A 19,153-nucleotide genomic window follows, 5' to 3' on the forward strand; every position below is an offset into this window, starting at 1 on the left:
TGAAATACTGGGCTCATATGATCTGTCATTGCTTTGATAAGAAAAGAGTTCAGGATGTGTATTGACTAATTCGTTATGATTAACTGATTAGTCGCTTTTATCATATTAATATTCTGAATGCATATTGTCAAACACAAAGTTCAGTTGCAGAAAATGGAAGTTTATGCTTTGAAAGTAGTGTATTGATATAAAATGTTTCTTTCCCAATTCCTTTTCTCCGTTTCTCGATAGAAATTGTTTGTGAAACATTTTTGTTTTATTTTGGTGAAGTTTTACTTCTATACTTGTATTCCAATACTTCAACTGGTGTGAATTTGTGAAGAGGAGGAGGAAGAGGATATTTTGTCCTCGGGTGTACAAAAAAAAAAAAAAGCCCGGCATGGCCTAGCACGTTAAGGCGTGCACTTCGTAATCTGAGGGTCGCGGGTTCGCGCCCGAGTCGCGCCAAACATGCTCGCCCTCCCAGCCGTGGGGGCGTTATAATGTGACGGTCAATCCCACTATTCGTTGGTAAAAGAGTAGCCCAAGAGTTGGCGGTGGATGGTGATGACTAGCTGCCTTCCCTCTAGTCTTACACTGCTAAATTAGGGACGGCTAGCACAGATAGCCCTCGAGTAGCTTTGTGCGAAATTCCAAACAAAAAAAAAAACATATAAAATAAATATTTCAGAAAAGTTCGGACTGAAACCTAGTAGTTTCAATAGACAGTCGAAAAATAGATATTTTACCTTTTCTTTGGAGCTTTTCTCGGCATGTTCAAGGCTTTTGGTATTGTTGGAGGTCATTGGTTTTGTGGTATCTTAGTGAAACAAATGCATATATATACTCTTCAAGAAAAGAAACGCAAAAGGCAAAATTTGAGACAAATTGTTAACAAGTTTATTCCGGGTAGTTCTGTATGACATGTGTGAAACTTTGCACATTCACTGCTGAACATCCAAAGTCTGCAAAGGCGAAATTCAGAAGTCCACGCTCACTAGTTGAAGTTTAACGTCACTCAACGTCAATAACGAGTATGCTCCCCATGAGCATCAATAACTGCTTGGCATCTCCTGTCCATGGAAACGATGAGATGACAAATCACATCCTGTGGAATGGCTGTCCATTCAGCCTGCAAAGCTGCTGTGGTTGAGGTTGTTGCCGTCGCAGGCGTCGGTTCAACTCATCCCAAAGATGTTCGATGGGGTTTAAATCTGGTGATCTGGAGGGCCATGGAAGAATGTTGATGTTGTGGTGTCTCAAGAAAACAGTGGTGAGTCGGGCTGTGTGAGGACGGGCGTTGTCATGTTGAAAAACGTCGTTGACGTTCACCATGATGGGTTGCACATGGGGCCTAAGAATCTCGTCGACGGTTGCGTACGGTCTGATCGGAGATCCTACGCAGCCCTGGTATGGTTGAGGCAGTAGACGTCGCAGTGGTGGTCCTATCCCGAAGGTGACGTTACCGGATGTAGCGATCTTGTGCGGGCGTGGTCACACGAGATCTGCCAGATCGTGGACGGTCACGAGTTGATCCATGTTGTTGGTGACGATTCCATAGCCTTGTGATGGTGCATGGGTAGACATTCACAGCTCTGGTAACATCTGATCGAGATTCGCCTGCTTCCAAGCGACCAATGGCGTTGTTGCGTTGTGCTTCAGTCAGTCTTGGCATAACTGTATTGCGTGTCGGTGGCTTAACACTGAGCTATGGAAACCGAGAACCCGTCACTTTTATAGGGATTTTGCACATGTTCTGCGTTTTGGCGAAAAATCCGATGTTTTCCTCCGTTTTCAAAGTTCACAACTTTTATTGTCATTTTGGTCTGACAATCAGTGCCTTAACACGTGTAACAACACATACTCTGAGCTTGTAACGTTATTACATATATTTCTCTTTAAAATAAAAAAAAATCCCTTTTGCGTTTCTTTTTTTGAAGAGTATATATATATATATAAATTTAACCAAAAAATTGTTTGTTTGAATTTAAGCCAAAGCTACACAATGAGCTCTTTTTGCTTTGCCCACTACGGGTATTGAAACTAGGTTTCTAACGTTGTAAATCCGCAGATATGCCGCTTCTTTAATTAATTTATTCTACCGGTTTCGTAACTTCAAAATTTTGTGTTCAAAAAATAGTTTTACTGAGAACCTTTCACAGAAAAACATACAAATATTACTTTTCAACTACATATGAATAATCTAAAATAAATAAATATGCTTTTCAAAGATACAGACACATAATAAACTCCATGTATAAATTTAGTACATTACAAATGTTCAAAACCTACTAAAATTAGTCATCATACTTTCCCTTTTAAATATTATCCTAATCATTCTATTTCTCATAATTATAATAGAAATGGAACTTGTTTATTTTATAATTTCGAAGTTTTACTTACTTTTTCTTTTCTCTAATTGTCAGTAAATTTTTTCACGGTTTCTACCGGTTTTGCACAACCACATTTTTCTGTACTTTTACCACAAGATAATTAAAATGGTGCCAAAAATTTGCAAATATTTTCTCGGAAAATAATCTTTTCTGACTTATATTACGTTTACAAAAAGGGAAAACATTTAAATATATAGTTTTTTTAGAACTCTAAATATTTCCAAGATACGCTCAGAAACTGTTCATTGGCATATAGTGGGCGTTTTTGGGAAATCTAACATGTAATTTATGTAAATATATCGATATCTTTTAATAATGTAATTTAGTCATAAAAGATTGTTCGTTGTTTTTTTAATTTCGCGCAAAGCTACACGAGGACTATCTGCGCTAGCCGTCCCTAAATTAGCAGTGTAAGACTAGAGGGAAGGCAACTATTCATCATCACCCACCGCCGACTCTTTTAACAACGAATAGTGGGATTAACGTCACGTAACAACGCTCCTACGTTTGAAAAGGCGAGCATGTTTGGTGTTTCTGCATGCAATGTTCTATATAACCTTCTTTTTCTGGATAATGGCAAGAGTTACATATAAGAAATATCTTTCTTATAATCTATTCAGACTTTGTTGTCTTTTTACTGTTTATGATGTTTTCAACAGTGATTTATCTTTAAAGCGCTGCCAACCACGTAAGATCTGTTGCTGAAGAGTTACATTGTTTAATTATTCTGGTTGTAGGGACTGAAACCCTTTAGTCTCAGTAAAACTTTATATAGAACTTAAATCTCTTCTCGATTGATTCATCTATAGCTATTCTGCGGGTATGATTCAGTTTATTAACCAATAAAATTTTGTAACATGCATATAATGCAGTAAATAAAAGAATTTAATAGAATTTAAGTTTATTTTACAAAAGTATGTTTAATAATGAAAACGCTGGCGAATCAGCAGTGGTCGATGAACTTTTTTATATATTTTTAATTGTCATTCCGTTTCCCTTGTTTTCTTTATAAACTTGCATTCAAAAAGTTTATAATTAATATCTTTACAAATTATTTCATTTTATACACACACAAGCATATTTATATGTATATATGTATACAGGATGTGAAAAGAACAATTACATTTTGGTTTGGGGGGAACCAACTAACTCACTACTGCATTTTATTAAAATTATGTACTTGCAAAAACGACTTAGAAACTGAATTGAACAACTTAAACCATGTACTGCTGAGCTAAAGACCATACTTGAAGAATACAAGCCAATATTCTGTGGAAACATGTACATCACTTCATTGTATGTATAAATCGTTGTTTGCCAACTTGTCATTATATCAGCCTAATGGGCTTCTTTACATAAGTATCCGGCCCGGCATGGCCAAACGCGTTAAGGCGAGCGACTCGTAATCTGAGGGTCGCGGGTTCGCATCCGTGTCGCGCCAAACATGCTCGCCCTCCAAGCCGTAGGGGCGTTATAATGTGACGATCAATTCCACTATTCGTTGGTAAAAGAGTAGCCCAAGAGTTGGTGGTGGATGGTGATGACTAGCTGCCTTCCCTCTAGTCTTACACTGCTAAATTAGGAACGGCTAGCACAGATAGCCCTCGAGTAGCTTTGTGCGAAATTCCAAAAAATAAAAACAAACAACATAAGTATCAAAAGGAATGTGTACTTCTGCCTTATGTTCCATGTTTAATTATTATTTTATTTTATGTGTTTAATATCAGCAAAATATTTTACCCTATATTTCAATCGACGAATAAGATAAAGTAAATTTTAACAAAATTTACAACGAATAGTGGGATTGACCATCACATAACAATGCTCCCCTGTTTGGTGCGACGGGGATTCGAACCAACGACGCTCAGGTTACGAGTCGATTGTCTTAACCCATCTGGCGACCCCTTAAAGAAGTATATTTCGTGTTTTCATTTTCTGGGAATGTAATATAAAAGATAAAATATTTTTTCGAATTTTTTTTTTTTTTCGCGCGACCGCTATGGTACAGCAACATGTCTAACAATGTTAAATACCTGGTTTCAATATCTGGGGTGAGCAAAGCAGAGAGAGCCACTGTTGTATCTTTATGCCAACCTTGTAAAACTAAATCACTTAATCAAAGTTTTGGTACCACTTTAAATTGCCAGTAGTAAGAGGGCAGAAGAAACTGGATTGGTAAAGATAGTAGAAGTTGAAAAATTGTGAAAACAGTTAATAAGACTTATATAGAAGAAAAAGTCAGTAAAATTATATAAATTTTAGTTATATTTTAATTGTAAGGAAAGAATCATTAGAATAACATCTTATTATGAAAAGGAAAGTATATTGATTAATTATATTTATTTTTTAACATTTGAAATGAACTTAGTTTCTACATAGACTGTATAATATTGCTACTTGTGTATTTATTTTAGATTATTTATATTTAGTTGAAAACCAGTATATGTATGTTGTTGTATAGATTATCAGTAAGACTATTTCCTGAATAGTGACCCTTAATGTCGAAATACCAATAGAAGAAATTAATAAAAGAAGTCAGACGATCTGGTGTTTAATTAGATACATTAGTATTTCTTTTAAAACAATATTTAAAAATAATTAAAATCTTTAGGTAGGAGAAAAAACACTGATTATAAAGTAACCCAAATACATTAATATTAATTTCACAAATACAATAAACTTATTTCATTTTAAATAATCAGGTGTGTAGTTTTTATATTTTCTCATAGCAATATTTAATGTAATTATTAATCTGTCCTTTATATAAATGTATATTATTTTGTCATTTTCAGACTAAAAACTAAATAATTGAGAGGAAGGAGAGAAATAACAGATATTCATTCATTGTAGATATGCACAGTATTTTTCTTTTAGATAAAATAAACATTTTGATTTAATCCTTCAAAAGTTATTTTTCAGTAAAAAAAAAAAGAGAAACTAAAACTATCTCAATCAACAAAATTTCTTGCAAGTTTCTGGGGCAAACTTTGCAGTTATTGTAAGAAATTGGTTTTAACTGAAAATTCCACAATCTCACCCACTCCTTTCATGCATGATATTTACTTCACTCACTTTCCCAGACACACCTAATAATACTTATTTTGAAGACAGTGACAATATACGAAATTAGACAAGTCAATTTTCATATATTTCTAAATGCTGTTCAAGTCTCTCAAATTTTGAAACCAGAATATTTTATTTTACAACTAAAATGCATAATTTTAGTTACATTTTTTGTATATATTTTAAAAGTTTGTTTACCTCAATCTCAAGAATTACAGTTTTAAAATTAAAAAAAAAAATTTGGAAATTTGGTTTTGCATAAAAATTACATTGCTCCATTGAAAGTTCCACCAAATGATATGGTGTTTTCAAATAAATTTGATGGCATGCGACAGACAAGGAGAAGTCAATACAATCTGATACATTACACCTCCAAGCACAGCTCACTGATCTGGCCTTGTAGTAATAGCTTATTGCTTAAGAAAAGACTATTCTGTCAACCAGACTTTGTAAACCATCAATAACTGTGAATTCACTGCCCTCTTAAATGCCATAATTTGGAATTCTTATCTAAACTGAGAAGTATGATCACACATAACCTCTAATAAAGTGTACCTATTAATATTTTTACCCTGCCTGTTTGAGTATAACCATCAATATATGTACACAAAAAACAGAAGAATGATTTGCAAACTTTCACATAATCTCCTAGAAGAGATTTCTGAAGGTTAGTAAATACCACATCTAAAAGCATTCACTGTTTTATGTGGCTCTTTATTGCTTTTAACAATCAACCCATGTTTGTGAGAAGTTCTGTAAAATTTGATTCTTTTACATGATGCTAATTGCATCTCATTTCTAAAACAAACATAAGCTGAGTTTTCACCCTCAACTGTTAAATCCTCTAATGATATATGGACAATATATAGATGTTTCCCAGTGCAAATGTTTTTAACATCATTTCAGAACACAAAATGAGTAATTACTGCATCATTAATTTGGACACAAGTGGAACATGAGTCAGACTGACAAAATTTATTCATTAGTGGTTACAATCATCATTGATTTGTTGAGGGGCCACTGTGTGTATACAGTTTTAACTTTGCTTCTCAAAAGCACATTTGTCATTTTATAGTAAAACATACAAGCCATCTGAAAATAAAATGCCAATATTGTCATTCTTTTCTACCAAAATGTCCTGTGTAGAAGGAAAGGTGGGATTAGACATTAATTCTTTAACAGCTAATGTACCCAGATCCAAGATGCAGAAGAACAAAATCAATAATCGAAGACAAATAAGCTAAGTGTATGGCTCTCTGTAAAGCAGAGGGATTTTCAAAGTCCAGAAATGCAGACAGATTTCTGTTAGATTAGCAGTGTTGTGAGATTTAAAACACTTTCCCATAAATGTTTCATGGATGTTTCTCAAAGGAGAAATCCTGGAGGCTGGATCACCAAATTCAGAATGGGTCATTCCAGTCATATAAAACTATTTGCTATCAATTACCTTGTGACAGCTATCAAAGTCATTCTACCTGGTTTTTTTGCAAAAAACAAAAAGACCTCTGAAAGATAAATAACATCCATTTTTTACAGCTTTCTCTTATTTGCATCTACCATATGACAATATTTTGGTACAAACTGCTTTTTTTCTGGGTAACTTTAGCAGCACCAAACTCCACCATGAACAAAGTAGATTAGACACTGTCTCTTAGGAAGCAATACACAAAATTAAATTTCTGGTATGAAGAGTAAGTTATAAACTAAACAATATTAATGGTAAAAAATATAAAATGGATATTAACCAAACTAACAGTAAAAAGTATAAACTATTTGGAAAAACAAAATGAGATAGTCAGTGTAGTGAAAAATGGTATTTGGAAGGTATGTTATATGACAGGGGTGGCCGAACTGCAGCTCACATAAACATGTTGGGTGAGCTCCTATTTTGCATCAAAATTAATATAAAAAATTTTCAAGCTTTATAATTATTTACAGGGTATAACCTGAGAGTCTGCTGGATTAAAACGTAAGTTTAATGTTCATGGTGAGTAAATATATTTAAGAATTTAAATCCTAATTTTAATGCTAGATTTGAGTCAGGGATTAAAGAAATTTCGGATCAGCAAGGATTACAGAGGAATTGTGCTGGAGAATCAGTAATCATACAAGTGGGTGCTGACAGTGTTAGATTTAGTGGGCATGGCTGATTGCAGGCAGTGAAATTAGCAGAATGTTAGTGTGATACTGTAATATTTGTTCATGTCTTGTGTCTCTCAAACATCTGAAGTTTATCGGACATGGCTCTTACATTAAGCTAGTTTGGTCACCCCTGCTATATAACATTGAGTTAATGAAAAACCTATAATTGTAGTATATATGAACCTGTCCATGAAACTACAGGAAACTAATTAATGGTAAGAAGGGTAAATTATAAATTAATTTAATAGAAAAAAAGGGTAAAGTAGAAACTAAATGAAATAAATGGTAATAATTATAAAGTAGAGCTAAAAGAAAGTAAGTAACAATAAAAGCATAAATTGTAAAAACAAAATGAAAAAGCATTATAGAAAATGAACACTATATGATGTAGTGGTGAAGAAAAATTGGAACCTAAATACATATTAATTCATCAATAACACCATTGGTAAGCCAATAAATAATGCAGTAATAAAGTGGAATCAAACAAAGCAGTGAACAGAAATAACAAGGAAATCTCAAGTAGAACTACAGTAAAATGAAAAGTATGAAAACTTGTTAAGCCTAACTGAACAATGAAGAACAACGATAACCTAAGAAAGAAACTGACCAGTAAATTGGCAGAATGCTGGGAAACGTTTATGTAGGCCCTAGTTCAAGGATTCCACCCAAATCAAGAAAAGAAAACAATTATCAATTAAATGATGATACAAAGGTAATAAAATAACATACTTTAAACTAATGAAGGACATACCGTGTAAAGCTTATTTGAACGATATAGAAGACACAACAGACTAATTATGAATCATAACATAACTTTGCATTAACTAATCTAAATAAGCATATTTTAAGGAATTCAAATAATTATAGATAATAATATAAACAACCAATTTGTAAAATGTCTTATATTTCCAAATTTAATGGACTGTACAGCAAATGGTGGACCATGAAGCAAGAGGCAAGGTCTCATGAAAGTCCAGACAGTAGAGAAACTCCTCAAGAAATAAGGCAAAAACTGTGTGTGGAGATGCATGAATGAAAGCCATTATAAATAGATGAAAAGAACATAGAATTTCCATATTTGAAATGGAGATTACATAATTGATATGAAGAACCAAACATTTTAAATGTAGTGGAAAAAGACTATCAAGATCTCTGACTGCCCAAACAGGGTTGGTGTGTCCACAGGAGGAATTGTAGGCAAGAACCAAAGAAAGAGGCAGACCTTTTTTATGCTTAATCTCCAAAGAGATAAAAATCCACGCTAAGTCATCCACACTTGCAATCAGTAACATAGCACTAGTCATAGTCATGACTCCCAAAGTAGTAACATCAGCTTCAGAATGCAAGTGGAATAAGCTGGGATAAATGAAGATAAAATTCAAAATCTCAAAGTTATAATAAATGAGATCACTACATGAGGTTATTAACTATACATGTAGAACAGTGAATGACAAAAAAAATCATAGAAAAAACATGAGCTGCCAAACAAGAAGTGAAAATTCAGTAGAGGTGCAAAGAAGGAATTACATGCAAGTGTTGGTGAGAGGTGATGCATGCTGATTCACGAGACGCACGTTAGAATCACTTTATCCCAATGAGGGAGGGGTGCAACGGATTGTGGCATGTGTGAAAAAAAATTATACATATAGGAGGCAGCAGTGAATGAGAATGAAGAGAATTACTGTATCTTAGTATAAATGGCAATATAATTTCTAATGTGTAATGACTAGCTCTAATGAACAAAACAAGTTCATTGGTTAATTGGCACCATGTAGATAGATCAATGCATATTTGTTGTATCTCTTGCATGTTTTAAATTTGTATTATGAAATAAAACACTTAAAATTATAAAACAAGACTGAAGAATCTTAACATTGTGGCTTAAACATAACTTTACAATATAATACTCAATAGCATCTTACAATTTTCTTTTCAATATCTATTACATTTCATAATGACAAGCAGCATCAGGAGCACTGTCATAATTTCTTTAAAGTTCACTCATTTTTTTGAGGTTGATATGGGGTAACTAGAAACTAAACAATAGTTTCTACCTCCATACACTTGAAAAAATTGGCATTATTTTCCCCCAGAAAATTTTACAAATTGGATTCTCTGAGGTGTATTTTCAGGATATTGGGGAAAAAGAAGTGTCTTCTTGTTAAATGTAACAACACTGAATATCTTAATATTTATTGCATTTTTAAAATGAGATAAGTTTTTGATAAGATAAATTGAATTGTGTTTGGCCACTGAAGATTTGAAAATTTGTGCTAACATAGGTATGTTACCTGTAACAACACACTGATGTTACAGATGCATTTTCCCCTTAAATTGGCAAGACTAAATGACAAAGCCTTGTTACAGTGGTAGCTGTAACAATGTACCTATTTAATGATTGTATGCAGGACCAGAGCCAATTGCACAAGTTCACACCATAAATGCCCTATTTGTATCAAAGTTTCACAACTTCTTATTTGAAAATAAACTTTATGACAGAAATACAAGGTTTGAAAGAACACACTGTGAAAAAAATTATTTTATGCAATTTTTCATGAAATTAACATCTTTACAATAGAAGCCTAAAAATAAAAGATCTAAAATTTAATAGGTTAAAACAATTTTTTTAAAGTTTTTTCCCCTCAGAACATCATGAAGACTGAAGATTAGTTACATAAAGACAACACTAACATAAAAACATGGATGGAAAGTAACAAAAATAGCCAAGAACTGATAAAAACTGCACAAATGGACATAGGTTGTACTTGATACACACTGAAAAAAATAACATAGCAACAACAGATAAGTTCACTTCTGCAAATATACTCTATGATAGTTCCATTACAGTGTAACAACTTTCATACTAAATTTTTATCTGGTTTTCAACCACTACACAGCAAATTTACCATCTTGCATGCCCTTTTTCTTTTATAGCTCATGTACATAAAGGTGATCAAGAAAAACAAATATGTATTTCCTCTGTTTTCTTTACATTATTGAATAATTACTTGTATGTATTTTGCCTTAGTTACACATTAGTGTTTAACATCTACCAGAGCTGCTAAAGTAAATACTGTACATTTTCCTTTTTCACAAACTTTGTCCACAAATGAAAATTGTGACAAAATTTGCCTTTTTTTCTTCAAAAATTATAAATAAGATCATGTCACAGATAAGACTATTCTTCCAAACACATTTATTTCTGTCATGCTAAAATAGAATATTAAAACTTGTATACATAAAATAAGAAAAATTATCTTTGGTTTATATATGACAATATTGTAGTACTCTTAGAAAAGAGGAAGAAAAGAAATTGTTTCTTTCCAAAATTCACATACAACACGTGTCTGATACATGTATCACTGTTTCAGATTTACAGGTAGAAGAATACTGTCATAAGTCACAAGATTAACATCAACAGAGGAAAAGTTAGGGTACATATTTTTTTTCATATTACTGTAAATACAGAAGTAATGAAGATAGAATAATCTAGATACCTCCATTAACTCAAAAGATTAAAGTCAAAAAGAGATAGTTATGATAAACACTTTCTTAAATGGAGGTTGATGAAAAAAAAAAGTTAACTTTACTTTGTACTTCTTAAACCAAACTTATCTATGCTAAGCACAATAACTCAGTGGTGTTTACTGTTATTTTGAAATTAGAGCTTTTAGAATAAATTAAAAATTGCATATTTGTCAAATCACATGTATGCAGTAAAAATTTGTATCACACCTCAGTAATTTTCTGTATTTAAGTATTTATTGCATTTCTACTGATAATTATATTGGATTTCAGATGATACAATGTTACAGCATCACAACTGTTCTTGTTTACAACCACTTACAACAATCATAAATATCATTAACAAATGGCCCTTTTTAATTCACTAAAAATTACAACTTTTATATTGAACATAAAATCACTGTCTCCTTTAAATAAATGACTGCCCAATTCATCACATACATGGGAAAAGGTCTGAAAAAAGGTAGTTTATGTATCCTTCATTTAACTAGGTTTAGTATATCTGGAACCTTTTATCAATGGAAGTAATCCTCAGTCAATGATTATCAGAGAAATAGATTTCACCACAAAACAGTGTGCAGTGACTTGCATTTTTTTTCACTGATAAGTGCTAGCTAATACAGATGTGCTTGTCTGAAATTAAAAAAATATAAAGTAATTAAATACAAAAAACAAAAATTTAATTAACTTAAGTATAGGTTTTATGGGTTAAACTTTAATGTTGATTTTCTAAATCATAATAATTTAAATATGGTCCTCTACTACGTGTCAGTAATTTTTCATCTTTTCAAGAGTAATAATATCATTATATTTATATAACTAAATAGTTATTATTAGCACAAATGGAAAATATGTTTAATGTGTATGCATTTACATACTTGTCTTCTGAAATATTTGAAGTGTTTCTTGTAACTACAAAATTTGCAATACTATCTGTTAATGGTGAGTCATTAACTAACATAATAGTCAACCACAATCAATCTGAAGAAGGTAAGAAGCAAAATAACTCATTGGCATTTGGTACTAACTGTGGTTCACTTTGTACTAGATGTAATATAAAGTGAATACTTCAGTTACAATAAACAGTTTTCGTGGAAGATAATCTTTGTTGTTAATAGTTGTAATATAACACTATTCTGTTAAAACTTAAGATATTCTAAGTATACAGGTAAAATGCATAATAAATTTCACTTTTTAACTCTTAAAACTTTTGAGTCTCATAAGAATTTACCTTATCGTGAAAGTTAGTTTGAAGTACATACACACATCATAAAAACTATGCTAGAAAGTTTCCAAACAGGGTATGCAAATGACTTCACTAGAATATAATCTTACTGAAATATTATTATTCCAGTATTAAATAAACTACCTCAAAAAAATTTATACACTAATGGTAAATAATCCTTCAAGGAAAGTTATGCTAAAGGTGCAGCACTAAAACATGTACAACTCACCAGTGTTTCACTACTGTCCTTAGCTTGAGAGCTGTTGAGTAACTGTGACTGATCAGACATTGAAGGTATTGATTTAAGTCGGTGTGGGAGTCTTAAGTACATTTCATCCAAATGCATATCAGAATCTTCTACAGCTATATCTTGTTGCATCCACTTGTAGGAGAAGGGAGAACTTTTACCTAAAGACTGTCAAATATAATAAGGCCTCAAATTAAAACTACTTGCATATGAAGTTGTAGGTAAATTATACAAACATATGGCAGGTAGCAAGTTAGAGCATACTGTCATTTTTATATTCTATCAGAATATGTTTGTTAACCCTTTTGTGATGGTTTTGGTGCAATATATGCAAGTATTTATACTATAATGTTTGATGCAGTTATGTATATCTTCACATAATTTGATAAATGTTAAGGAAAGATTGGAATGTTTTTTGTACACAAAAATGATAATTTTTACAAAAATTTTTGTGAAAATATCAAGTCTGTTTCAGTCAAGTCCAGGTGCAAAGTGATTTTATATTATGATTAAAAACTATTCTTCATCTCAAAAATCTCAAATTTGTGTAACCTCTAAAACCTCCTTAAATGTATTTGAAAAATTTGTTTTATCTGTTTTTTTCTCTACCCTAACTATGCGGGATCTGTAACTTTGACTAACCTCATAACCATCATAAAAAAATTAGAAAATATAAACTATGCTTCTTCTGTTCTAGAATGACTACACATTATAACAAGAGTACAATATTTTTTAAAATAGCTTAAAACTCATAACATTATCCATTTATATACATATATACATGTTTATTATTTTTTATTATATTGACCTTCTAGTCACTCCTGACAATCATTACAGAACTTGTATCGACACAGAGCATATACATTCATGTAACCGTATCAAATAATGTAAAACTGACCTGTCTTTCTTGTGCTTCAAGGGACTAATATTTGGTAAAATACAATCACATTTCAATTATTGTGCATTATATATACACACACAGATTACCACTACTTACAAACAAGCTCTTAAATTTATTTTTCTTAAAATACAGAAGAGTAAATAAACTAACTATAGCAAAATATTTTATCTTCGAGTTACAACAACCTTTACTGCTTGCCATAGATCACTAAGCCTATTGAAATTTTGCATGTGGAGGAAATGATTTTTTTAATATTTTATATATGTATGTATATATTAAATAACCAAAAAAATCATAAATAACTATATCAATATCACAGAATTCCACTATAATTTATCAAGGTTATTAACTAAGCTGCATTTGAGTCTAAAAAAAATATGTAATTTTGAGTAAACTAAAGACACAAACTACCTGCTTAACATCTTGGTTCAAAGGAATGAGATGACTTCCAAGCACTTTAAAATGGCTGAGAAAGCAATTACAAGGACATTCCAAGCTTTTGGCAAGTTATTCATGTGTCATGTATTGAAATGAGTGTATATAAGAGACTGTTTCCAAAATTAGAAAGAGGTGTTTGATTCAGTACATAAGCAATAACTCAGCATGTAGGAAAGATGCGAGGTTCTTATATTATATTCTAGCTTGCCTATATTGATAACTTGACTTCCTAATTCATACAAAACTACAGACTTTCTATTTTGACATCACAAATATCTTATTTGAACCAGTGCTGCATTCAACATACCACAACTCACAAAAATTTATATCTAGGTGTGTTGTTTTAATATTATATTGAATGTTACACAAGTTCATATAATAGTAGTTCAATAACATTTTGAATGCAAATCAACAAAATTAGTGAAATGGCCTTTACCTGTGATCCATAGTGACAGGGTTAAAGTAAAAAAGAGCAAGCTATTTGCAAATCACCTACAGCAGGTGCATTTTGACGTATTTAAAAAGGAACAAACACAGCTAAGTAGGTAAGTTTATTCTTTTTGTGCTTCAAAAGATATGTAAAGTTGGCACTCTGCTCTGGTTTCCTGTGATGTATTCTATACTGATGAGATGCCAGTTCAACACAAGTTAACCCCTAGCTACCTGCAGGTAGCCATTAAACAGCTGGGTAGATTGAAGCAATTAAGATAAAATTTCTTTATCAAGGGCAAGCTTCAAACCTGCAACCTTTAAATTACAAGTCCAAAGCACTAATAACTGGGCAAAGTTGCACCCCAAGTCAATCTGGTACAAATCAGCTGTGAAAAAAATCCTAATATGATAGTTATAATATCTCCAGAATTTACTCTGGCAATACCCTGTTATTTTGTAAGTATTTATGAACTTTTTTTTCTCAATATGAACAACAGCCACCCTGCCAATGGTTGGAAAATTCAATTTACAATGAATTCTAAACCATCACACATTCCTTGATAATACAAACATTCATGAAAATTTTGTAACACATACATACTTAACCAGTTTACAGCAATGCATGTATTTCAAACTGTTTTTATTCATGTATAAAAAACAAGCCAGTACCAGAGAAATAAATGCATTACCCATGCAGCATTATCTGCTGTAATCAATGCCACTGTGGGCTATAGAAATATTTCAGTTTTCCAATATCTGAACCTGTAATACATCTACATAATAACCTTGCAAATTAAAATACAATGTTAAAATATACAACTGAAATTTTTAAGATTCAACAGTTCTAAAAAGTAAAAGAATAAATTATTTTAATATTTTTGTTGTGACTTATATCCATCTAACAATGTGTAAATGTTCATTGCAAGCACTTTTTTGCATTTTATAATCACACTACATAATTGCACAAAGTGAAAATTTCATTGTTTTCAGAAATTGAATGATACTAATAGCACAAAATAAATCAACCAGTTCTTTTCACTATTACTGCCATCCTCACTGACACATCTGGATACTTTCAAATTTGGGACTTTTTTTTTTTCAGCGAGTTAAATTCTTTATTTGTTGCTAGTTTTTCTTATCCTAAAAGGTTTCCTCTACTTCCATTACATCCAATGTGTAGAACCAACATGATATCAAGAATCAAGTGTGGATAAGATATCTTAAATCTCTTCAAACAAAAGTATTCCACAATACACTTGAAAGCGAGAAAGTCTAAATTTATCAACTTTAATTTTTAAGATTTATTTGTAATCCTGGACACTGCTTATAATAGACTAAAATGCTCCTTATATTTTAATTTTAGAAACTCAAACCTTGTTTTAGTCAAACACTAGTCACTGAAATCCATAGTTAAAGCTACAAAGAAAAGTAATGTTTTGCAATCCAACAGATCTGTCACTTAAATATTGTATGTATATTGTATTATATGCTTGAGATGATTCACAACTGTATTCATCTTCACAGATATCTATGTAACCTTTAAAATCATCTTTATAAGATTATATGTCATGGCATACTTAAAACCATGGAAGAGTAACAATTAAAATTAAGTTTCTAAAATTAATTGAAAATACAAAAAAGCATCCGAAATGAAACCTAACTCACCAAAGTGAAAACATTTGTCAAACTGACTTTAGAATTATAGGGTACCATTACCATAAGATACACCAACTACTATCTAAATACTAAACTGCGGCAAGTGTTCTTTGTTTCTGTATATTTGCACATATCAACTCAGAGTATTGCTGGTCAACAGCATACATCACCAATTATAGGGCTATCTGACTCCAAAGTGTTTTGTTGTTGTTGGTGGTGGTGGTGGTTTGTTTTGTATTTTTTTGAGGGGTGAAGAGTTGGGTATGGTGGTAATGGGCTACAAGTAGTGGATTTAAAGATCCCAGATCCACTGTCTGGTATGCTAACCATTTGGTTATGTGAGGCCCCAGCTTCTTTCTACACATTTTTCAAAATTTCCTTCACATGCTAGGAACTAATATTACAAATATTAGTTTTTAGCATTATCAAAAGATTGCAGATAATTATCAACATTCTTGTTTATATTATTTGTGAGTGATCCCAAAGAAACTTAATATAAACTACTTTCAGTCATATTAAAAAATGTATCAATAACTTTTCTCTGCCATTTCTCAAAATTCCAAAAAATCTTGTATCTCAACTTTCAATTGCATCAAAGCTAACAGAATTTGAAAATCGATCACTATTTTAAACCAAAACCAAAACACAAAACTTGTAGTTCAATGGCAGATTTGAGTTCATCTGTTAACTTTTGTGCAAACAAATCTTGATTCATTATTACTCTCTTCTGTTTATGGCACAAACTTTGGGTGATTGTGAGGTTTCTAACCCAAGAAAGTTTAAGGTTCGATTTATTCTAAGCTTGTAAATCACACTTTCTAAGGCTAAATCATCTTTAATTACATCAAAAAGCTATAATAAAAAGTTCTCTTAGTTTATCTTCATGCTGTTACAAGTTTTTCTATCTATGAACAAAAGCTTCTTTTCTTACTATGAAGCAAACTTCCTTTTTAAAACATTGCAATGTAAAGCTATTTTAAAAAAAATCCTCCTTCTATAAAGTGTTTTATAAATAGTATTAATGAAAAGCTGGTAAGGCTCTCAAAAAACATTAGAAATGTATTTTCAGAAATTAACACTTAAAGAATCTGTTCAATTACTATTTCCTAACTAAAAAAAAAATTCTTTAATACACAGTGATAACTCAAGGTTCCAGTATTGTTAACATTCACACTTTTACAGTTTCTTTGGAAAATGCTTTTAATTATTTTGTTTCTGTCAACAACATAATTCTGACCTCTGTTTATCATCAGCTGAACTTAAAGGTTAACTTCAGGTTAAAGCCTAATTTTTGTCATGTAATAGTGATCCAAATGCTGCACCTTAGTCACCACTGCACATTATCATAACATCAATAACAGTGCTGGCAAAAAATCTGATGAATATACACCATGAAGTTTGATTAGAGAAAAAAATTCAACAAATCTGTTGTTTTTATTTCAGAAAACATCAATGTTGATAAAATCAAACTTTTATTTAACATAACTTCAATATTGCATTATCTGGAATTTAGATAGCTGTTTCCAAAGGTTTGAAGCATCATGGCTATTTCTGATACAATGTTTGTTCATTCAAAATAAGGATATTAATTTTCATGCACCACCCCAGCAGTGGTATCAAATGCTTTATGCATAAATTGTGGATTTTTCTCAATCTTTCATTTAATTTTCAGTATATGTACAAAACAGAAGAAAAAATCCTAAAATTCATGTCTGAAGTATTTTGAATCTGAATACTGTAGCTGCAACATTGTTCCTAACAGATAAAGCTACAACTTTGTGATCAAAAAACATCGCACTATATCATAATAAAAAATATATCTGTATTCTTAATAATATACATTTAAACAAAAGGATGGGATGATTTGTTATATAAGATATACAATGTGTTCGGAAAGTCACTGTGCAGTTTTGTAATCATATGTTATTATATTTCAGATTTTGATTCCAATATGGTTTTAACAACTGAAGAACATGTATGGCTCATCGAACACGTATTCCAAGAAGGTGATAGATACACAGATGTGGTGCGACAGCGATTTGCTGAAAAATGCCCAGATACACCTGTTCCACATAGCAATAAACATATAAATGCACAGTGACTTTTCAAACACCCTGTATGATGCTTACAACAAATTACATATAAAGTTAACCTCTAAGCACGTTTAACTGATTGTTAACAAATAAACAACTTACAATAGTAAATTCTAAAACAATATACATTTAGATATTTCAAAGTATGGTTTCTTCCACAATACCTTTGTTTTCTCATCTTTAAAATTTTTATTAACCTATAAATATCCATCAATTTTGTATCCAGAATTAAAAATGTTGAGCTCATAAAAAAAAAAAGAAGCAAAGATAGCCAACCTGTTCTTTGGGTGACATTCTAAATGATGTAGTCTGAAATGAATCCTGAAGATAAAAAGGAGCTGGTGAATTTGTTTGCTGAATTTGACTTGTATCTGGTAACTTATGAGATGTGTCAATGCTATCATTACATCTAGAAGTTGCTTCTTTCTGCTCCTGTGGAGATACAATTATTCTTCTAAGTATTTGAAACAGCTGTTTAATTAGCTATAATATACAGGTTTTATGTGTTATTAGACTTATTTTATAAAGAACACACACACACACACACACACACAAAGAATGAGACACAGCTGTAGTAAGAGGAGCTTGTTTTGAAGTTACACAATCTTACCTAGGATAATAATGTGCAGTGTGTATCAAACACAATCAAAGTACTGCAGTTTCTTCAGAGCATAAATTACCAGGGAACATAATCCTTCAGAATAAAAACCTAAGATATCAGGTTTATCAGAGAAACAAGATTACCAACACCAAATACTAAGAGGTGAAAAGTGCACAGATCTTCATTTTAACATGAATAGGATTTTAAAATATACACAGATTTCAAACAACAATTGTGTCATCCTGGACTATTTACTGAAATAAGTGTAGAGTTGCATTAAAATATTTATTTTTATGGTTATTTTTTAAAGTTTACCTTCATCACAGAAGAAAATGTTGTTAGCCACTTTTAAGTAAAAGTCTAACCATTATTTACATGTTACTGTCCTGTTCAGAATATCCATTGAAAGAAAACATTCATTACAACAGACATAAAGTTTGTAATTTTTTTAATTCATC

General features: G+C 31.5%; 1 protein-coding gene across 4 annotated transcripts in view; it reads right to left on the reverse strand.

The window, feature by feature from the left end:
* Positions 1-10,756: 10,756 nt before the first annotated feature.
* The window catches only part of LOC143232077 (uncharacterized), a 33,742-nt gene continuing 25,345 nt past the window's right edge, over positions 10,757-19,153 (reverse strand). For all 4 annotated transcript variants that reach the window (XM_076467136.1, XM_076467134.1, XM_076467135.1 and 1 more), the window contains 3 exons: positions 18,371-18,526; positions 12,557-12,742; positions 10,757-11,735 (listed from right to left, as the gene is read on the reverse strand). In XM_076467136.1, the coding sequence (XP_076323251.1) occupies positions 11,700-11,735; positions 12,557-12,742; positions 18,371-18,526 (378 nt within the window). In that variant the 3' untranslated portion in view covers positions 10,757-11,699. The remainder of the gene's footprint in view (positions 11,736-12,556; positions 12,743-18,370; positions 18,527-19,153) is intronic.

Source organism: Tachypleus tridentatus, chromosome 11 (assembly GCF_004210375.1).
Source record: "Tachypleus tridentatus isolate NWPU-2018 chromosome 11, ASM421037v1, whole genome shotgun sequence".
In the NCBI taxonomy this organism is placed as follows: Eukaryota; Metazoa; Arthropoda; class Merostomata; order Xiphosura; family Limulidae; genus Tachypleus; species Tachypleus tridentatus.